The sequence below is a fragment of the Nicotiana attenuata genome, chromosome 7, assembly GCF_001879085.1.
Source record: "Nicotiana attenuata strain UT chromosome 7, NIATTr2, whole genome shotgun sequence".
Classification (NCBI taxonomy): domain Eukaryota; kingdom Viridiplantae; phylum Streptophyta; class Magnoliopsida; order Solanales; family Solanaceae; genus Nicotiana; species Nicotiana attenuata.
This window is the reverse complement of record NC_031995.1, coordinates 88,790,993-88,814,563: the sequence shown is the minus strand read 5'-3', so window position 1 is coordinate 88,814,563 and position 23,571 is coordinate 88,790,993. Positions and strand designations below refer to the sequence as shown.

The following is a 23,571-nucleotide window of genomic DNA, read 5'->3' as shown; positions in this document are numbered from 1 at the left end:
TCTTCTGCATACTTTTAGCATCAAAACAAAGCAAAAAGTAAGTGTGATTTGCTACCGAACTTTGTGTTCGCTGAAACACTGAGGTTTGAAGTACCACTACACCAGTGTGTAATTCGTTCTATCCTGGGAGGAAATAATCCATAACCTTGGGTACTAGGAGGGGATTAAATTTCTTAAGGAAACACTGTGAATTCAGTGGGCTCGAATTGGTTTATGTCATTTCTGTTTATATTCATTACTGTTTATATTCATTTATATTTCCAGAATTTATTTTACAAATACAGTGTAATAACAATTTAATCCCCTCATTGTTGCCCAATGTATACGGATTAATTCATCCCAGGATAGAACGGTATAACTATTCTGTGATAGTGGCACTTCAAACCACAGAACTTCAGCGAACTCAACAAACAGAGCAAATCACACATGACACTTATGTTTATTTAGAAAATAATGCAACAATGTAGAAAAGAGAAAGAAGATTTCAGATTTTCCATGTCTTAAAAAATGAGGCCAAGCCTCTAAATTTATAGACAATGAAAGGGTGAGATGAAGAGGTGCAATCCAAGAGGTGCCTCTTCCATTTCCCATTCACACCCCCTTAATAAAAACGCAACAGAATATTTATAGGGGTGATGGGCATAAGATTGGCAATTTTAGTAGGCGTTTGGATATAAAAATTGTATTTTTTTTAAAGTAATATTTGGTGTTAAGTTGAAAAATGGTATTTGGAATTTGAAATTGTGTTTGGACATGCATTTCACTTGAAAAAATATTGTAATTTTGTGAGTGGAAAAAAAGTTCTTTGAAAATTTTGAAAAAGTAGTCAAAACTATTTTTTGGTTTTTGAAAATTTTATATTTGAATTTTTCTTAAAAAAAAAAACTTAGCAAAATTTTACGGACAACACATTTTCTTAAAAAAATGAGAAAAAATTTATGGACAAATGTGTCCTATAGCACTACTCTTTGAACAAAATTCTTCTATTTCGGCTGGTATTATACAAATTTAGGAAACATACATGATTGGTTTTATATTAATATATGCCGACTGTCTAAAGAAATTTTATTCTATACAGACTTTCCCTTTTTAGGTTACTGTATATCAAGTTAATTTGTAACGAAGATTTACATGTTAATGCACGTAACTTAAATCTAACTTTTTTAAGCTCCGTCCTTCAGTTTTTTTTTTTTTTTTTTTTTTTTGTGTGTGTTTATATATCTCTATGTTCTACACAAACTATTATATTTAGTGGCAGATCCGACATTTCAAGGTATGAGTGCTCACTATTAGTTAGTGCTGGCAAATGATGGGAGGAGTTAAATTGATATAGACAGATTGAATATGTTTTAGATGACACGGATAAAAATTTTAAACCACTCATATTTGATACGATAAAACATAGATTGAATGACGAAATATATGAATATCCATATTTTCTTAAATATTATCATTATTGTGAGGATTCCAAACCATGATATAGGCCGTCAAATTTGGTGGTGGTAAACTGAATATATTTTCTTTTGTGCCACAAACTAAGTGAATTAAAGAAGAAGAAAAAAACGGCAAAGTTAAGAACAAAAGGGAAAGCCATGTAAAAGAGAGACGATAAAGAAAGTCAAAGAGTGTATTACGTAAGTAAAAATTGCACGGGGCACTCTATTTGGTCGTTCCCATTTAACCTATACCCCTATTTTTAAAATTATTTAACCTATACCCTAATTTTGACAAGTTCATACGCCTCCTCTTCTTCCTTCTGACCTATGCGCTCCTTTCTTTCTCCTTTTCTTTTCCTCCTCTTCTTCTTTTCTATCTCAAACACATGAGACTTCTTCTTCGATGATGAATGATAAAGGTAGTGATAAAGTAATTAGAGAAAATTAGAGAGCACCAACACTAGCAAAACAATTTGCAACAAATTGGTTCCTTGGCTGCTTGGTAGTCTAATGGGGATTTCATAAAGGCCGCTAGGTAAAATCCTGAACTTTAATTAAATTTATTTTTACAGTTTTACTTGTAACAGAATAATTTCTTCTTCCAATTTGTTCTCAATATCACTGATATGGAAATTTGTTGCCTGAAGTTTGTAACAGATGATTTTGTCCTGAAGTTTGCATTATAAATTGAAGAACTTCAGACTAATTTGTCTGAAGTTTCACTATGAAGTGATGTTTTCCCATTACCTTTGCAAGTTAGGCCAAACTTCAGGCGAAAATATTTTGAAGTTTTGCTTTAATAAGGCCACACTTCAGGCTAAAAATTCTCAAGTTCAAACTTCAGACATACACAATTGAACTGAAGTTTCCCCTTGCTATGAACCGAAGTTTGCCTGATTGCCTTTGCAAGTCAGGCCAAACTTCAGGAAAAAATATCTGAAGTTTTGCTTTGATAAGGCTACACTTCAAGCAAAAAATTCTGAAGTTCAAACTTCAGACATACACAATTGAATTGAAGTTTGCCCTTGCACTATGAACTGAAATTTGCGTGATTGCCTTTGTAAGTCAGGCCAAACTTTAGGAAAAAATATCTGAAGTTTTGCTTTGATAAGGCTACAGTTTAGGCAAAAAATATTTGAATTTCAAACTTCAGACATAAATTTTTGCTACTTCAGGCCCGTATGTCTGAAGTTACCCCGAAAATTGGGTACTCTTGCAATTTTTTGTGCAAAGCGGATATAAGTTAAATGGTGACCTAAAAACTGGGTATAGTGCAAATGCCCCATTACGTAAGAATTGAATTCTGGATCACGCAGAACGCACACTTAGATTCCACTAACCAGTAGCACCCACTAATCTGTTTGAGTAATGGATACTCACCAAAATATATATATCCATTTTATGTTAAATTATCTATTATATGTTCGATACCATAGACAATGAGTGTTTGAGTACCAAAATTCTCTATGTGGATCCGCCCATGATTATATTAGCTATAAGAAAAATTCATTAAAATAGTACAAATATGTTTTGTATTAATTTGAGTGAATTTCTCCGTGTTTTTTTTTTTTTTTTGGTGTGTGTGGGGGGAGTTGGTGAGAGAGAAATAGAACGATTATAATTGCAGAAGTAGGACTTTTCTACCAGTAATTGCTGGCAATAAAATGTGGTTGACATTGTTAAGTAACGTGCTATTTTAAAAATGACAATTGACTTTGACTACAATTGCGTTTTAGTAGCATTTCATTCCACCACCTATTCAGACAGCGAACTTAAAATAATTTTGTAACAAAATTGTTCTTCACCAGTTTGTGACAGAATTATACGTCACAAATTTTCTAAAAAAAATTTGCAGTTTATTATTAAAACTTAATATAATTTTCACCTTCTGAACATGCCTGAATCACTTATAGCTTGTTTGGATGGTTGTTACCCATATTATTATATCGTATTGTTATTTTAAATATAATGTTTGTTTTAATTGTTAGTTAAATTTTATTACTCGTATTGTTAAATCCGTCGTTACGTAACGACGATCACTTTATGAAACGACGGATTTGGTGTGGTGGCGTTGCTACGTTACTTTTTTCTCTCATCTTGCCCTTCCTTATTATTAAATAATCATATTATATTCTTTATCCTATTTTTTTATACAATAATTCTACTTGGTATCCTATTTTTTCTTGGTAATGTTGCAACATTATTCTTCGTATTGTTTATGCATGACTTCATGAAACAACGGTAAACGATATAGTCTATCCAAACGTTGTATTCACTAAACAATATAATACAACACAATACGATACAGTCAGAGGCGGATCTAGAATTTCTGGAGGATGAGTTCACCATTACTTTAAAAAAAAATTAAACAAAAAAATTGGTAGGGGATTCGATTCCCTGACCTTAAGGCTATTGGAAATAAGAGACTAAAACCAGTGCACCACTTCATCTCTTTTGACCATGGATTCTATTCCATCAAATATATATATATATATATATATATATATATATATATATATATATATATATATATATATATATATATATATATATTTATATTTGCTAAATTATGTACATCATATCTATATTTTAACCCAATAACCACGGGTTCACGTGAACTATTTTTTTGATTGTAGATCCGCCTCTGGATACAATACAGTACGATACGATACATTACAAGGCAACATGTAACAACCATCCAAACAAGCTGTGACACCAATGAAACTCTTTTCAGCTTATGTTTCTTACAAGTACCCAATATATCAAGCTCTCAAGACCACTGAAGCAGTTTTGAAAACACCACTTTAATCCATGCAACAAAGACATATATAGCCGCAGGGACGGTGTTAGCCCATCCGTTACGAGTTCGGTCGAACCCAGTAGATTTAGTCCAAATTATATATTTATTTTATGAAGTTCATTGAATATGTACTAATTATTGATTTAAAACCCAGTAACTTAAAATAATTAAAACTCCACACCTATAATATTCAAATTCTGGCTTCGCCTCCATATATAGGTTTAGCAATATTGCTAGTTTGCTGTCCCAAACTCACGGAGAAACCAAATAACAATTGCTCCCTCACTGAAGTGAAATGCATAACTAACATTTTAGTAACAATACACGATTAGGGCGGCAAGTCAAATTTTTTATTAAAGAAATATAAAAAAGTGAACACATAAAGAAATTAAAGGAATTCAACATTTATATTTATATGTATATTCAAAAATTGTCTAAGTTGGACATCAAGGGTGTCGGCAAGTGATCAATGAAGTTATATATCACAGTTTAAAATCTCAATATGGACAAAAATATTTAAGTAATTTCTTTTTGTCTACCTAAATCACGGCGAGTAAATTTATCTCATACTTGTATTGATAGGAGATAGCATAAATATCCGGCAAATAATATAATATTACATTTGACTATTAGCAATTGCAAATTAGAAAGTGGAAACTGGAACAGTTATTGCACTTTGCGCCCAAATATTTTGTTGGCAACACGTCTATATGTTCAACGGCAGCACGTGGCTACACGCGCCGACTCCGTTTTGTGGTATTTCCGGCCCCATCCTTCATCCAACGCCGTCAAAACTCGCCGGCGGTGACTTCTCGATGTCCTCTTCCGCCCGAATCGCCGTCGTCGGCGACGTCGTAAGTATTTTCATTTGCTACTGAAGTCTTAATTTCTTACTTTCTTTTTTTCTTTTTTATATTTTTATAATTTGAATTATGTTGCTTTTTCTTTCATTTTTATTTTTTGTAATTTGAATTGATTTAGTTTCCTTTTTATGGAAATGTTGAAAATTGCGAAGCATGATGATTGGAACCTAGAAGAAGATAGGAAGGCTCTTCAATTCTTGAAGGTATTTAGCATCTTTATTTTGTTTAATTTAATTAATTTCTCTCTACGTCCCAATATATACGATAATGTTAGACTAAGCTCTAAATATTTGTGTGGAAATAAATCATCTCATTAAGGTTAAAATGAAAAGTTTAAAGTTAAATTGTTTCAAATAAGGAAGCACATTCCTTTTGGGACAGACTAAAAAAGAATGTGTACCACATAAGTTGAGATGGAGGGAGTAATTTATTCTGTTTTCTGATAAAAAGTTCTTTTTGTGCTAGGATAGTTGAGGTATTGCTTATTGTGAGTATGCTAATTTCTAGAACGCATAAAGCGTATATCTGTAGTTTACAAATAATACAGCCAAAGTAACAGAAATTGGTTGAACAAATTTTAGTATTTCGAGCTGACTTTGTATTGAGTTTGGTTCTACTAGCTGTCAAAAAGGTGCACAAGCGAAGCTCTAGAGTTTGGTTTATCATCTCAATGAAAGCTCTCTGAATTGAATTGGTTAACTAAAGGAAGCCAAACTTGCCTTTATTTGAATCTCTTGACTACCAATTGTTATTACTGTTAACGTGTCGCACCAAGTATCGTAGTATGCATTAAAAATTCTTGGTATGGACGTGATGATGTCTTTTCGTAAACCCTTGTTTCGTGGACTCTTTGTCATGCTAAACTTGCCACTACATTAAAACATTTCCTGTGTAGATGTTGCGCGAGAGGACGGATAATGACAAATAATAAAGTTTTACTTGTCTTGCTTTTGCATCTTCTTTTCCTCTTGCTCTTTGTCTCTCCAAACTCAACCATATTTGTATGTTGGTGTGTAACGCATGATTTGTTGGCTAACTCTATCCCATTCTGCTCTCCAATTAAGGTTACTAATTGGAAGGAAACGAAAATTATCATGACTAACAAAAAAATCGTATATAGCAAAAATAATTTGATCATAGTTGTGGAAATTTTCTTGATACTTTATTCCTTTCACCAATGAATAATTTAGCAATTGAAGCTAACTTTCTCCTCTGAGCAGTGCATATTCTTTGGATATGACTTATTCAACACACGTAATTGCACTTAGGTCTTGAGAAACCAAGATCTGTGTGTTGCTTCAGAGTTCCTAACAACAGTTCCTCTCCATTCTGCTTTCCCGACATCAAAATACATGATCTTACCTGCTTTGGTATCTTATTAGCTACTGCATGCTTAAAAGTTCTAGCTGTGCCTTTAGAGTAGTTTTAATGGAATGATTATCTGTTACTTATCACACAAATGGTGTTGGCATACGACATAATCATGAGAGATCGTGCAGTGCAAGCTTCATTATCCAAAATTAATTCTAGAAACCAGACTTCTGGGAGGATCCCTAGTTTTCCAACTTTTTCTTTCTTTTTATGGGACAATGGGAACTTTCTGTGGAGAAATCTTTTTACTTTTTTCTTGTGTTAAACATCTTTTGGTATTTTCGTATCCTTCTGTCAGCTAATGATATTTTTTATGGGAAATTGCAGCCTGATTTGGTGCTCTTCACAGGCATGTTTTCTTGTTATCTCCCACCTATTTATCCACAATGCATGCGACATAGTTATTGTATTCTTTCAACTACTATTTTCATTCACCAGCCAAGTGAGATGGGAAAAATTATTAGTTCACTTCATTGTCCTTGATTCAGGGGATTTTGGGAATGAAAACGTGGATCTTGTCCGAAGCATTGCAGATTTGGAGATGACTAAAGCTGTTATTCTGGGGAACCATGATGCATGGAATACTCAAAAATTTTCTGGAAGGCATGTCCAATTCCATTTTATCCGACTTACACATATTTCCTCTAAATTGATTAGCCTGGTTTTTGTTTACACATACCTGTTTATATATGCTAACACTTTACTTTTTATGCTACACCTGATCTTTTTTGCTTTTGTAGAGTATTGTAATTGGATTTATCTTCTTCTCGCTCCTTCAAATGTGGTTCAGGCATAGTATATATTGGATATTTTTCATTTTCTTCCTGATTTATTCCTAAAATAGTTTATCGTACCTTGTTTTGCTGGCCAAGCTCAACTTGTCAATGCAGCTTGAAGAATTACTACCAGGATTTCTAAGTATCAGATTGTCATGTGGAGTTACATTCTGGTATCATTATGAAGGTTCTAATCAATCATGATATCTGAATTCATTTTCTTGAAACCAAAATCAAAATTCTATTAAAGTTCTTTGACCATCCACATGGTTGAGTTTAAACCTGATGGATTCATTTTACGGGAAAAACACATGTTCTTATTCATATCCATTATTTTTTGAAATTCAAACTCTTGTAGATATGGTGGCGTTTGATGATTGTCGGATTATTGTTATGGCTTCATAACAGTAGTGATTGGTAATGATGAATGGGGTACAATAATAGTAATTGGTAGAAGGATAAATTAGCATTGGCTTTGGTGGTAGAGCCTGTGAAAATGATTAATGAATTTAGAGGACGTTCTCCTCAAAAACATATCTATCCTAGAAACTTCGAGCACAATTTAGACAACATAATGACTTGAAAATATGAAATATCAGAAGGACCCGAGATATTGTTATATTCAATTTTTTCCTGTGCACTGAGTTGCATGTCTCATTGGCGTATTTTTTTTTAAGTTTGAGATGCTCTACCTCTCAGGTTCTGTTTGCTAAATTGTTAATGTCATCTACTTGTTCTTTTTTCTTAGTATGTGCCTTCCAATTTGTAGGGAAAAAGATGCTGTTCAACTTCAGCTGGAATGGTAAGTTTTTCGAGTTATATAAGAATTTACTCTCGATTAATTTATCTATATATCAAATAGCACAGCTATGTGTTTATTTTCTATGTTTACGACTGTCAGTTTCTCACTCTAGTATGACTTTCCATCTTGTGTTTCTCACAATCTCTCACCCCTCTGTCTCTGAAGAATGGGAAGATATTTGATAAAATAGGTTGCAAGATAGAAATAAATAGCCAGGATTCAGAAAGGTCCTCGCGGTACATCCACTGGTGGTTGGCACTATTTATATCAGGCACATGTACCAAGTAGGTTATGGGAAACAAAAAGTCATACGACAGGAACACGTGTATATCTGCAACAATCTGGAGAATATTTGCTGTTAAAAGAAAGCATAGCAATATAAACATAAAGAAGGCATCTCCTTTTGCAGGGAAATGTAGGTATTAATAGGTGCCACAAGCATAAATCTCCAAAATGCTGGCACTTCAAAAGTTTTACTTAAAGTTGGGAAATTATAAATTTAATTTCCAGAAGTAATATGAACTAAGTTCTAAAACTTAATTTTTCCACATTAATCTTTCTTGGCACAAGGAGCGGTGGCTGATTCAAACCCCTTGCCCAGTGAAAAGATTGATTCTGAGACTCTGGCTCATGTTGCAAAGATTTCTATTAAAATTCAACTGTCTGCATATGCATGTTTTTGATAGTTCAATTTTTTGGTGATTTTGTCTTGTCAAGTATCTAAGGTATCAACTATTAAACTTTCCTGTATAAAATTTTACCTATTATTGTAATTGAGGGGGGAAAGAAGATTATGATTGAGTCTATGTCAGGTCATAACCTAAGGGAATCATGATACAACAATGGTACATATCCACATTCTCGAGGACAATTTTTTCACTCACTTTTCCTATATCTACTGCTATCTGCTGATATGACGAGCTGAATAGCAGAAAAATGAGTTGGACACCCAAGTCCTTAATAACAGCGGGTTTCTGTCTTCACCTTTTCATTTACTGGACCTCACATTTCACACTATCTATTTTTTAGCCTGTCTTATATGGTAAAAGGACAAAAGGCCTATATTGTGAAAGTTATCTTATTGGCGTACTGACAGCTTGTAATGGTCAGTCTTGGCGATGAGCATGTTGGTTACCGTCGAATGGATCTCCCTATGCTTAAACTCAGTGTTGTTGGTGGGCGGCCTTTTTCTTGTGGTGGTAGGCCCTTATTTCGGAAACAGCTTCTGAAAGCCAGGTTTGTGGTCCTAATCTCTTTGTTTGTTAGTTATTTCCTCTTAAATGCACATTGTAACTTTGTCTATAATTGGTGAGTGTTGCTTAGCCCGAGTATCTGAACATGTTTAGCATTGTCTGTTAATTTGATAGAACTAAAATTTCCGGAACTTACAATATGAAGTTTCTGATGCATTCTGCACTTGAGCGTGTAAAAGTGTGACTCTCCGATGTAGACATTGACTCTTTATAATCTTACAAATTTACATGCCTAATTCACAAGTTTTATCTTAGATTGTGACTTGCAACTTTACTGTATCGAATTACCTTTTTAGGTATGGAGTCCATGATATGGATAAGAGCGCTGAGAGAATCTTACAAGCTGCCATGGGCACTCCAGAGGATCATTCAATTATATTTCTTGCTCATAATGGTCCCACTGGTATATTAGCTTGATTTTGTAGAGGTACTTCTACCTGTTGCTGGAAATTTTGAGGTTTTAAGAGTAGGGCAATGCAGGGCTAGGCGCTAAAATAGATGACATCTGCGGAAGAGACTGGTTTATTGGAGGCGGCGACCATGGTGATCCAGGTAATAATTATTACTCCCGCAGTCGCAATGTTTGTGGCGGTGTTCGGATTTCTAGAGTAAAACAAATTTTTCTTTGACCGCGAGTTTTTCGTATGCCTTTTAATTATTGTGACTTTATAGTACTTTGTCTGAATTCACGATCAAAATTAAGAAGTATGAATATCGAAATCCGAGCTGTTCCACATAAATAGGGACAAGGAGTAATTGATATCTTTGTTTATGAAGTCCTTCAATGGTATAACCCATTTATCCTGATGAGAGCAGTATATCCAAATCTTGATTAATCAAATCTGCTCAACTTCAAAACAGGTTGTTTCATGTTTTTGTTTCATCAGCATATGATCGTTACATTTTGTGCAGATCTAGCGCAGGCCTTGGCCCAATTAAAAGAGGCTGCTCCATATTCGGTCCCATTGGTCATTTTCGGTCACATGCATAAACAACTTGCTTTAGGAAATGGCTATCGTAAAATGATAGTGGTTGGAAATGATAGTACCATATACTTGAATGGAGCTATTGTTCCCCGGGTAAGACCCCCAGCTTTGACAGCTGAATCCGAAGGCACATCGCGAGCTTTCACCATCGCAGAAATTTCAAACGGAAGAGTGGAGAAAATAGCAGAAAATTGGATTTCTGTCATCGGAGACAAAACAAGATTAGAGGAGGAACATATACTGTTTAATACTCCAAGCAGAGGTTCTGTCACTGCCTCTCCTTTGTAGATGAACAACACAGTGTGAATACGTATACGAATGAATTCGTACATGATCATCATTTTGTTTGGCGTGTGTATAATGCAAACTTGATCCCGGCCACCATGTGCAGTCCAGAATACTAATCTGATTGCTTCTCTGGAAAGGAAAGCTTCATGTGATCATTTGCTATTCAAAAGTCACTTTATATGTACTGTCTTGAAGCTTACATTTTGTGCCATGATAAACACAATATCACACTATCACGTTGCGCGCTTCTGTCCAACAAACTCTGTAGCTGGAGGAGAGGGAGACGTTGACACACTACCCTCGACGAAGAGCATTGGGTTGTTGCAGGTCGGATTTTATTTTAAATTTTGTTATGAACTGTTTATAATGCTACATCAGCTTTTGGTAGCCAGAACTTGGACAAATCCGGCCAAGGGACTCTTGGTGTGATATGTGTATAGAAAAGTGACTTTTGTGTTACAAAATAAAAATGACTTCACTATATAATTTTCAATAGTTGAGTGTCCGTTTGAGCAATGAACTCTACACTTTCTCCAGCAACTATTTCCTTCTCATTGAGGAGCTTGTACTTGTGTGTAATAATGCTACCAAATATACCATAAGCGTAATGGTATATTAAGTTGAAATTTGATGTGAAAAATAAAGTTAAATTTAACTACTATGGCAAAGTTGGTGAGGCTCCTATCCAAATTGCTTATAAATTCTCTAATATGAAGGTGTTTTTCTGAAGAAATTGATATCTAGCATATTGTTACATCCATTCTGAAAAGATTAACTCCTGCTTACAAGAGTTTATTTCAATTTTAAGAATATAATACGATAATAGAATTCTGCAATGCCAATGCACACGCAATTACATTTTGAACTTTTGAACCCAAAAAAAGAAGAAAAAAAAGAAAAAAGAAAACTTATAAGCTAAAAAGTCTTTCAAACGGACTTATTGAGTTGATATTGATAGCAAGTGACGGATTGTTGTTAAGATCACAATATTACAAAATCTTCCTTATTCTTAAACTATGTGACTAGTCAAACTAAGACAAAAAATTAAAACAAAAAAGAGTGAAGTAAACCTTGAATGCCCTACTAATTGCTAGAATACAACTGCATTAGACAAGGCATTGCTTGTTGTAGACTAAAAAAGTCCTATACCAATATGGGTCATGGTGGGATGGATAGGATCTCCCCACCTTTAATCAGAGGTCTCGAGTTCGAGCTGAGGATATGAAAAAAACAGAAGTAGCGTTTTTTCAAATGAGCTTGACACAACACAAATCCGAATATCATCGAACTCCAATACGAGACCAGACACTGGATGGTAAATCCAACCCCAAAAAAGTCCTACAATCTTTAACTGCAAGAAGAATGAAAAACAAAAACTATAAGTTGATCTATGGAAGACTCAATTCTCATTTCCCAAGACTTAATAAGCTAGTAAATATTAAAATTAAAAGATAAAAGAAAGGTAAAAATGATGACCCTTTACCTAGATTTCTTCAAAAAGTGAAGTGAAAATAGTAAACATAACTAATCTAAAGTTGTAAACATTATGCTTCTGTTGACTCATTCTTTTCATAAATTAAAACACTTGAGGACAGACAGAGACCCCTTTAAAAGCTCAATCCCACTTTAGCTTTTATAGTTTAGTGCACCAAATTCTAAGCATTCTAATGAGGCTTTTTTGACCCAATTCTTTTCCTTTAAACTAAAGCTTCCTCTTTTTAAAGTTTTGAGGAAAGAAATAAAATAATTGTAACTTTAGTTTAGTACTGTCTTGGAGCAACGGTAAAGTTATTTTCGTGTGACCTATAGTTTCGGGTTCGAGCCATGAAAGTCACTACTAATGCTTGTATTAGGATAGACTGACTACATCACACCCTTTGAAAAATAGTTGTTCTCCGACCCTACATCAAAGCGGGATACTTTATGCACCGGTTTGCCCTTTAGTTAGTTTAGTACTATCCACATCTTTGTTTTCTATATTTATTGGGGTGTGTTTATGGCTTACTAAAAAAAATATGTGTACAATCAGTCACTGATGATGGCTTCTTCATTTGCAGTCAACATTTCCGCTGCAGCGGTGGATTTACCGCGGTCAGCGGTGAGGGAATCCGGAAGGTGCATTATAAATACGAGATTCGGAGTCGGAATTAAGTGAAACTAGTATGGGAACTCTCATAATTGAATGGGTTATCGGATTTTGAGACTTTGGTCGGATTCCGAGACGTTGGCCCGGGGGGCGTTTTGGTCATTTTTCCTAATTTCACGTGTTAGCTTCGAATTAATTAGTTGTATTAACTACTTGAAGTTATGTTTATGCTATGCAATTACTTTGAATAGATTTGGGCCATTTGGAGTCGGATACTCGTGGCAAGAACATGGTATGGATTTGATTGAGCTGGTTCGAGGTAAGTGGCTTGTCTAACCTTGTGNTGATGGCTTCTTCATTGCCAACCAACTTAACAAACCTACCCCCCCCCCCCCCCCCCCACCCCACACACACACGACACAAAAAAGGTTAGGTTGACCATGTAACAGATTAGCTTATGTAATGATGCAACATTTAATTGATACTAAAAGTAGGTTAGATTTTCCACCTCACAGTAACATGGTAGGCTTAATTTAAGAATGAGATCCTATAACAAAATCTTTTTATTGTATAATTTATGTATCATAACATAAATAATTATAAACCCAAAATAAAAAGAATGTTAACAGTAGCTGCCGAGTGTAGGAAACAGGAAAAATTTATACACATCCGATGTTTATATCATACAAATAAATAGATATATATGTCATATATCTTTTATCACTAATCATGAATTAATGTGTGTGTGTGAAATCATCTCAATTTATCGCTTAAAACATAGTCAACTAACATGACTTAGAATCATCTCAATTTATCGCTTAAAACATAGTCAACTATTAATCATCTCAATTCATGGAATCATGACGATGACGACGACGACAACAAATTCAGTGTAATCCTACAAGTAAAATTTGGGAAAGGTGGTGTGCACGCAGATCTTACCCCTGACGAGTGTTAGGTGAAAACCTGATGTAAATTCAAATTAGTTGGGGCTCCAAAACATGCACTAAATATCAGATAGGAAACAAAAAAAGTTATTAAGTTACAATTTAAGTTGTGACATCTTACTCATTATAAATAGTGTCCTTGGATTAGACATATGAGTCTAACGAGTCAAAAAGTAAAGTTTGATTATTTCTTTTAATTTTTTACTCTTGGCATGCAAAGTGCAGCTAAAATTTCCCCCAGATTATTTCTCAACTGTCATGATATGCAACTTCTTCAAAAGGAATGTCTTCAACATATATAAAGAAAATCATGAAAGGGAAGAGTGAGTGAGTGGTAACTATCACTACTCACAAGCCATTTTTCATCTCTGTCATTGATTTAGACAATGGCACAGTAGTCTTCAAATTCAAGATCATGTCGCTCGACGTGATTAAGCTCATCATATGCTAATATCAAACAAAAATAAAAATAAAAATTACTAGAAGTTCTCTTGTAATGACCCAAAGGGTCATCTTATGTTTTAGAACTCGACTCCGTGTTCCGAGATCTTCAAAACTTCATTTTATTCCTCCTCGATTTGCGTGCACAGTCCGATCGTGTATCCGGAAAGCTTTTATGTGGAAAATTGATGAAATAATAATTTTTGGCCTAAAAAATTGATTTTTAGTTGACTTCGGTCAACATTTTGAGTAAACGGATCCGGAACCATTTTTTGACGATCTCGGTGGCTCCGTAGTAAAATATGGGACCTGGGCATATGCCCGGAATCGGATTCGAAGGTCCCAAGCCCGAGTAAAGAATTTTTGATGAAAATTATAAGACAGAAAATCTAATGATTTAAAGGAATTGAGTAATGTTTGGTCTCGTTGGTATCGGGCCCGTAGTTTAGTTCCGGAGCCCGATACAGGTTTAATATACTATTTAAGTCATGGCTGTGAAATTTGGTGAGAAACGGAACTGATTTGACGTAATTCGGACCATCGGTTGAGAAAATAGAAGTTTTGAAACTTTTTTGAAAATTTCATGCAATTCGGTGCTAAATTCGTAGTTCTAGGTGTTATTTTGGCGATTTGATCGCACGAGCAAGTTGGTATGATGTTTTAAGACTTGGGTGCATATTTGGTTTGGAGCCCCGAGGGCTCGGGTAAGTATCGGATTGGCTACGGAGTGATTTGGAACTTAGAAAATGTCACGACCCGGATTTCCTTACCCTCGGGAGTCGTGATGGCGCCTACTATTAGGAGCTAGGCAAGCCAATTATTTATTACGTCTTTTAGCAAACCTCGACATTAATAAAACAACGAAACATTTAATAGAAAAGCGGAAGTCCTAAATATAAATAAATTGATAGCAACGCGGAAGTTCAATACAATTCTACCCAAGAACTGGAGTCACAAACTCACGAACGTCTAGAAAATGCTAAATACAATGTCTGAATAAAAACATAATTATGTTTGTTCCGGTACAAGGGATAACAAACTAAAGTAAAGATAGAAAAGACTCCGGGCCATGCGGACGCCAGCAAGGCTACCTCGGGATCTCTGGACTGAAGTCAGCTCCCAAAACTCCTACTGCTGTCCAAAAGCTGCTCCGGCACCGTGATCTGTGCAAAAAGATGCACAGAGTGTAGCATCAGCACAACCGACCTCATGTGCTGGTAAGTGCCTGGCCTAACCCCGGCGAAGTAGTGACGAGGCTAGACCGGACTACCAACAAACCTGTGCAGTTCAATATATATGTATGCAATATAAAGGTATACAGAAATTAACCAGTCAAGGGGGAGGGGGAGCATGTTGTAAGGGCTGTAACAGTTCAGGTATAAAATCAATAATTGAGGAATGAAACAGTACAACTACAATAGCAACGATAGTAGGAAATCAACAGTTGCACGGCACCATCCTTCGTGCTTTTACTCTCATTCTCACCCCAAACAATCATATAAAGTGCATGGCATCACCCTTCGTGCGTTACCTCACAAAATGATGGCACGGAATGACCCTTCGTGCATAAACACTCATATCATGGCACGGAATGTTCCTTCGTGCATTAGTAATCAAATCAGGGCACGGAATGTTCCTTCGTGCATTAGTGTTCATATCATAATCGTGCACGGCATCACCCTTCGTGCTTTATCACTCGTCCTCACCCAAACAACAATCACAAACAATGGGGCGAGGGGATAGACAAACAGTAATAGAAGTCCCGGCAAGGGAAACACAAGTAAACAATTAAATCCCGGCAAGGGAACAACAATAATAACTTTCACATCCCGGCAAGGGAGGTAATCAATACACGAGTACAGCCCGACAAGGGAATAATCACATTTCTTTCTCTTTCTTTCTTTTCTTACTCAATAATTACTTTATCATTCGAGCCAACGCTCCAAAGAGTTCACGAATCATAATTCTTTCTCATACTCTTCACATTATATAGAGTTCATCAATTACACGAGGAAGAGTCACAACAAAATAGGAATAAACACAATATACGGACTCACGGTCATGCTAGACACCAGTGTATAGATACTCGTCACCATGCTTATACACCGTACTCAATCAATTAGCAATTAGCAAACAAGACTCAACTCCTATTCCCTCAAGCTAGGGTTAAACCAAACACTTACCTCAACTTCCACAGCTAAATCAATCCACAACGACCGCCTTCCCTCTCGAATTCGGCTCCAACTCAATCAAATCTATGAAATACCGACTTTACAACATTAATATAAGCTAAACAAATCAAACCCAATGCCTAAATATAGTTTTCTAAGCTTTCTTCCCAAAATTCCAAAAATCGACCCGGGGCCCGCTTGGTCAAAACCCGAGGTTCGAACCAATTTCATATCACCCATTCCCCCACGAGCTCGGATATACAATTTATTTTCAAATTCGACCCCAAAACGAGGTCTAAATCAAAGAAGACTGAAAAGCCCTAACTCTACCCATTTTCCCCAATTTCAACCCTAGATTACATGATTTGAGCCTAAGAATTTGATAAATGATGAAGGAAAATGAAGGAAACAAGTTAAATAATACTTACCCAAGAAGCTTTGGTGAATAAGAGCTCTAGAAATCGCCTATGAGCTGTGAAGAAGATGAGTTCGTGTGTTTTTGGGTGAAAAATCCCGTCACTGTTCTGTTTTTAGCTTTTAAAATCACTGGGCAAAAATGCCCTTCGCGTTCGAGGGAAGGGGGTCGCGTTCGCGAAGGGTAAATGAGTCACGGCACCGCGTTCGCGATTGGAATGATGCGAACGTGAAGAAGAAAGCTGGGGGGTTCCAGGACTTTGGTCTATGCGAACGCGAGATGGGGTACGCGAACGCGATGAAAAGAGACTGTTACTACGCGAATGCGAGGACTAGTTCGCGAACGCGATGAAGGAATTACTGGGAGGGCCCTGAGTTGGCTTACGCGATCGCGTAAGGGGGAATGTGGACGCGATGAAGAGAAAGGCTAAGGGTACGCGAACGCGAGCTGAAGGCCGCAATCGCGAAGAAGGAAAACACTGTGTAAAAATTGCAGAAAATCTGCTACTTTTCCCAAGTTCAAAACACTCCGAACCACCTCCGAATCACTCCCGAGCCCTCGGGGCTCCTAACCAAACGCACACACTAATTCAACAACATCCTACGAACTTAACCGTGCGATCAAATCGCCAAAATAACATCATAAACGAGGAATCAAACCTCAAAATCATCACTTTTTCTTCAAACTTCATAAACTATCATTTTTTTAGAGATTTAGGTCCGAAACACGTCAAATAACGTCCGATTTCAACCAAATTTCACAGAAAGCGCTTAAACCACATATAAGACCTGTACCGGGCACCGGAACCAAGATACGGGCCCAATACCAACACGTTCTAATCAATTTCCTTTTCAAATTTCCATATTAATTTCTGAAAAACAATTTCACAGAAAAATTCATTTCTCGGGCTCTAGACCTCGGAATTCGACTCCGGGCATACGCCCGAGTCTCATATTTTTCTACGGACCCTCCGGGACCGTCCAATCACGAGTCCGAGTCCGTTTACCCAAAATATTGACCAAAGTCAATTTTATTCATATTAATATCAAAATTCATCAATTTTCACACAGAATTTATATTTAAGCTTTCCGGCTACGCGCTCGGACTGCGCACGCAAATCGAGGCAAGCCTAAATGAGGTTTTCAAGGCCTCGAAGACACAGAATGAGTGAGAAAATAGGTGATGACCCTTTGGATCGTCACAATATTGCTGGTATGACTGAACTGGTTGTAGGCCTCTAATATCGCATTTGCGAGATCAGGCATCGCAATTGCGAACCCTGCAGGTTCCGCATTTGCGAGGCCTTCATCGCAAATGCGAAGGAAGACTGGGCCAGCAGTCCTCGCATTTGCGAGGTTACCTTCGCAATTGCGAAGGGAGTGTGGGAAGGGTCAGGATCGCAAATGCGATCTTTTACTCGCATTTGCGAGGTTCAGTGATCGCAATTGCGACACTTTCCTCGCGTTTGCGAAGGCAGCAGGACTGTGAAGGGATTAGACGAGATTTTTCATTCATTCTCCCATTTTTCAAAACCTAGAACACAAGAGGCGATTTTCCAAAGGCTTTTTCTTCCCCAAATCATAGGTAAATAATTCTTAACTCATTTCTTTCAATCTTTTACTTCTTTTTACAAGATTTGATCCTAGAATCTAGGGTTTTCATGGTGGAATTGGGGAATTTTGGGTAGAACTTAGGAATTTCGAATTTTGGGGATTTAGACCTCAAATTGAGGTCGGATTCCAAAACCAATTGTATATTCGGGCTCGGGGGTGAATGGGTAATTGGTTTTGGTCCGAATTTCGGGTTTTGACCAAGCGGGCCCGGAGTCGATTTTTTTACTTTTCGGGAAAAATGTTGGAAAACTTATAATTATGCATTGGAATGGATTTCCTTAGCGATAATTGATGTTATTAAGTTAATTATGACTAGATACGAGTGGATTGGAGGTGGAAACTAGAGGAAAAGTGATAATTGAGTTTTGAGTTGGCCGTTGGATTGAGGTAAGTGTTGTGTCTAACTTTGACTTGAGGGATTAGGAATCCCCGACTTAATTGCTATGTGAAAATCCATGTGTGTGGCATATAGGTGAGGTGACGAGTACCTATGCGCCGTCAAATTATCTATATATTTAGCCTGTTCCTTTCCCCGTTCCTATTATATTGTCTTCCTGTCTTAACTGCTACATGCTTATTGGTGCTTCCATGTTTAATTACTTCTTGTTAGATGTTGTTTTCTTTATTGAAGGTATTAATTATTCCATAGCTTCATTGTGCTACATTATTGGTTTAAGCTGGTTTACCGGAGTTTCATAGTATATTTTGGTTGGTCTCGCTGTATAGTATTAATTGAGTGAAGTTTCATAATTCTATAGCCTTCTGTTTGCTTTGGTTTGAGGCTTAAATATTGTGGAGGGTTTTGAGCTAAACTGTGCTTTGTGTGATTGGTACTGATATGGTGGGATCGGGTTGCACGCCGCAACAGGAGGAATAAGGGTGATATATTGAGGAGGAATAAGGGTGAAATGTGATTGTCTGGTGGGATCGGGTTGCACGCCGCAACAGGAGGATTAATGATGATATATTGAGGAGTAATAAGGGTGGATTATTATTGTCTGGTGGGATCGGGTTGCGCGCCGCAAACAGGAGTAATAAGGGTGGATTGGGAGTAATAAGGGTGAATGTTCATATTGTTACTGATGATATGGTGGAATCGGGATGCGCGCCGCATCATTTTGTTGTTTATGTATTCTTCTTCTGCTGTGATTTTATTCTGTAACATTGTAACTCTCTTAAGGATTGGTTATAGCTGAGTACTGGCAAGATAACTAAGTTCCGTATTTATTTTTCTCGCAAGTTACTATTTTATTTCGTTCCGTACTTCTTGTTTGCTTTATTATATACTGTCTGCAGGTTATATTGTAAATGCCTCGCCGTAGCCTCGTCACTACCTCGTCGAGGTTAGGCTCGGCACTTACCAGTATATGGGTTCGGTTGTACTGATACTGCACTCTGCACTTTCTGTACATATTTCGGAGCTGGTACTGGCTGATCGAGAGGTCGGTTGCAGATACTTCATCTAGGAGACCCAAGTTAGTCCTGCTGGCGTCCACTCCTTTGTTTCTACTTTCCTGTTTTCTTTTCTTTCGAGACAAATGTAATTTCTTCCAGACCATTATTTGTAGTAATTCGTAGTATGTTCGTGGATTGTGACACCAGTTTCTGGGTGGTAACAGTTTCGGTATTGTTAATATTATATTGATAAACGGTTTATTATGTACTTCCGCATTTATTTCAGTTTGATTTAGCTTTGTTAATTTTAACTATAAAAATGTAAAGGAAAAAGGTGAATATAACTCTAACATTAGCTTGCCTAGCGAGTGCGATGTTAGGCGTCATCACGGTATTGACGGTGAAAAATCCGGGTCGTGACATCTCTATATATATTTTCTATTGGTATATAAATTTATGACATGACTAAAAGACTCCTAAGAATTATAGGACCTAAAGTAAATGTATTAAAATGATTAAAACATATTCTCAAACTAATCAGCCCTCTCATGCCAGATAACAAATGCATTAAGTGATGGCGTACTATCCGCTAAAATCTTTGTACTTTTCTTTTTGGAGAAAATAATACTACCCAAAAAAAAAAAAGAATTAACGACTGATAAATTTTGTTGACAAAGTGCAAAAATCTAACGTTGCTAATCCTATTTAACGACGGATTAGCAACAAATTATTAAAATCATATTAATTAGTTACGGGACTATATGTAGTGATATATTAATGACGAATTTTAATAGCTAATTTTTTTTAATAGTACAATTCTAAGTAACATTATTAATTCCTTCCACAAGGCTATATAGAGCTACATTGAATTCACCTCATTCATGATGAATGATTAGGTAAGTGACTAATTGTTACTTAGAAACTTCAATATTTGTTTAACTAACAACGATTATGGTGGAGCTATAAGTATTCTTCTATCTTTAACCACAAGTCTCAGGTTCAAGCTAGCCATGTGTATGGAATCGCCTTTGTTAGGGGGCACTTTATCCCCCTCCCTCCTTTCCAATATGGGATTTACCGACGTAAATTCGGATTTAATCGGGCCCGAATACAAATACCAGATACCGTATGAGAAACCAAAAAAATACTTCAATATTTGAGTCCAAGTTGTTCTTTAAATGAAAGAGGACCAAAATCAAAGAGCTAGTATATAGATAGCCATATTGGCTTGTTGGGGACCCCTCAATGCTTTAATTTGTGGTCCGAGAAAATTTAATTCAAAGCACAATAATTTTCTTATCTTTATTAATTCCTACGTAATCTCCTCATGCAAATGTCTTATCCTTTTTGCTTTTAATTTTCTTTCTATCTATTATTAGAATACTAATCACATGTTTGTAGACTTTATAGTCTTTTATGACAATGTCCTATTTCTCATAATTACAAGTTGACTATAATTACTTTAGTCCTCATAATTATTATTTGTACTACCTTTTTAGTCATTATTTGTTTAATCAATCTAGTGAGTTGCTCTCTTAATGATGTTTAAAAGGAAATATTAATTAGTATAACAGTGATTTCTTTCTTTCTTTTTTTAATTTAGGTAGAATTGTAGAAAGCATATGTAGCAAAAATTCCACATTTCCTCGAACATTTATTGAATTAGTAATAGAGACAAGTGTGATAATTTAGATATCATTGCCTGATCAAGAATTTAAAGAAATACCAAAGTTTCCTGATTAAGAAATTTGGAAAAACTAAGTTAAAAATAGTAGACAAACTTAGGATGAATTTTATTCCTGTGTTCATTTTTACTTGTCGACTATACTAAAAGAAGATATCCGCTTTTACTTGTCCAATTTGAAAAACCAAAAGATAATTTTCATTTTATATTATTTTACACTTACTATTAAATACTACTATTCATTTCCCAACATATTATAATTAGGGATAATGTAGTTAAATTATCATTTTATTAATTGCTTCTTAAGGTGTGTGTCAGTCAAACATGGACAAGTAAAGACGGACCGAGGGGGTAGTAAGAACTTGTGCCATTAAAAGTTGAACAAGAATAGTAAATACTTCTCAATTTTTAATCAAAAGTATCAGAGTTTGAACCCTTATATATAATCGTTTTTTATAGAAAGTATTTTATTTTTTTTATATTTCCGGTGCGATTCTGAATTAGTCGGGCCAAAGGCTGAGTATCACTTGTAACTACAATAGCATTAAACGTAGAGCATCAAACAAAAGAAGATTATTACAAACATAATATAAAAATTTAAAGACAAACTTTGTATAACAATATAAGATCCAATAAAGGAAAGTTCAAAGTTGGCAAAATAAAGAACAAGACAATGAAAGAATGTTTGAATCTGACATTGTCTCTCTGACACACCAATCTGAAAAAATAAAACTTCGTTAAATTATTTAGATCTCCATAGCAGCCTTTGACCGAATCTTATCATATTTTTTCTTAACCTTTATTTTCTTTTAAGTATTTTTTCTTTAATTCTTGTGCAAATTAAATCTTTTTAATAGCTAGCACTAATAGTAATTTTCTTGAGGTTCTCATAGTTTCTTCAACTTTTATGAACAATTTTTCACATCAAAGTCAATATTGTCCTTGTTGGAATCATGGTTTAGCTAAAAAAGCGTTAGATTCCTTTTTACCTGTAATTGTTAGTATATCCTGTATCTATAATTATAAATAAAAATGAAAGAAAACTACTTAAAATAGAAATATAGATTATATTTCACTAGCTAATGCCTCATTATATCTATAAATATTAAAAGCACAATGGTGTTTAATTATTTTTCGTGGATTATATCAGATTTGTGTGATCATCGATATAGGATTTTACTAAACTACGAAAATCATATAATAAATTAGCATTGTATTCATTTTGTTTTTTTTTAAATTTTGTACGCAATCAAGGTATTATGATGTTTCTTTTTTCTAAACTAAATTGTTGTTGTGCCCATTGACTTCATCTAAAATAGTAGCTATGAGTTATATAAAGTTCAAGTATATCTTCTATTTATATAAGTTATGATGATTGAATTTTTTATCCAAAATCTTCAACTACCAATTATTGTATAATATAGTTAGGTAAACTTTAGTTGAGACATACTTTTATCATTAATTATAAAAAATATAATTAGTGTGATCATGAATTGCATGCTTCTTTAGTAAATAATTAACTTCATCTAACACTTGGCAATTCCACAACTAACTATATCTTCCTGCCCTAATCCAATGATACAACTTTTCTTACTCCCTCTAGTCTACTTTATTATTATTTTTTCTATTTTCACACCTATTAAAAATTTTATCTTTTAACAATAATTAATAATAAAATTGACCATATTAACCTTTGCTATCTCGTTAATTTGTTCGTTAAAAGTATAATAGATACTCCGAGATTCTTTACTTCAAGGGCAATTTTGAAAAAAAGAAGTAAATTATTTCTTGATTTTTGAAAAAATTAAATATTGTGGGCCACCAATAAAAGGCCAAAAAATTAATTAAAATGGATCGGGGAAGTAATGTTCTTAGTTTAAGTTATGCGAATAATTACACAATCAAATCACTTATAATTTAATTGCTGGCAAATTTTTTATGATAAGCATTACTTGGTAACCTATTAAAAATAATAAGTAACCTGCTATAATAAATTAAACTAAACCAATTGTGTAAAAAAATCTTAAAGCAAATCTCTCTATTTTTTTTTAAGCATAAAACAATTCTTGAAGGCTAAACTTGACTTTTCACTAAGTCATAGATAATGGGCGCCCATAAATGATGAATCAAAAGAGGAAAGAATATTATTAGAAAAAAAGAGTGTAATAAATTAATAAATAAAAATAAAACTACCAGCCAAAAAATAAGAAATAAAAAATAAACAGTGGGCATTTTACAGATCAT

The 23,571-nt window shown here is 35.1% G+C and overlaps 1 protein-coding gene across 4 annotated transcripts; it reads left to right on the top strand.

Moving 5' to 3' along the window:
* Positions 4,806-11,070, top strand: LOC109229445. Of its 4 annotated transcripts, none has more exons than XM_019394880.1 (9): positions 4,806-5,090; positions 5,252-5,302; positions 6,798-6,819; positions 6,959-7,073; positions 8,016-8,048; positions 9,159-9,284; positions 9,598-9,704; positions 9,782-9,853; positions 10,214-11,070. In XM_019394880.1, exons 1-9 carry the CDS (start codon positions 4,947-4,949, stop codon positions 10,573-10,575), a joined length of 1,032 nt encoding a protein of 343 aa, XP_019250425.1. In that variant the 5' UTR covers positions 4,806-4,946; the 3' UTR covers positions 10,576-11,070. The 4 variants fall into 4 exon arrangements, with proteins under 4 accessions (XP_019250425.1, XP_019250427.1, XP_019250426.1 ...); XM_019394882.1 differs by having other exon boundaries at positions 4,809-5,090; positions 9,145-9,284; XM_019394881.1 differs by having other exon boundaries at positions 5,015-5,090; positions 5,218-5,302.

What these genes read in the sequence shown, in the direction of transcription:
- LOC109229445 (XM_019394880.1), top strand. Translation starts at nt 4,947, where the DNA reads ATGTTCAACGGCAGCACGTGGCTACACGCGCCGACTCCGTTTTGTGGT. An exon ending in TGATTTGGTGCTCTTCACAG is followed by an intron (nt 6,820 to 6,958) that starts GCATGTTTTCTT and finishes TCCTTGATTCAG; the next exon opens with GGGATTTTGGGAATGAAAAC. An exon ending in CGGCGACCATGGTGATCCAG is followed by an intron (nt 9,854 to 10,213) that starts GTAATAATTATT and finishes CATTTTGTGCAG; the next exon opens with ATCTAGCGCAGGCCTTGGCC.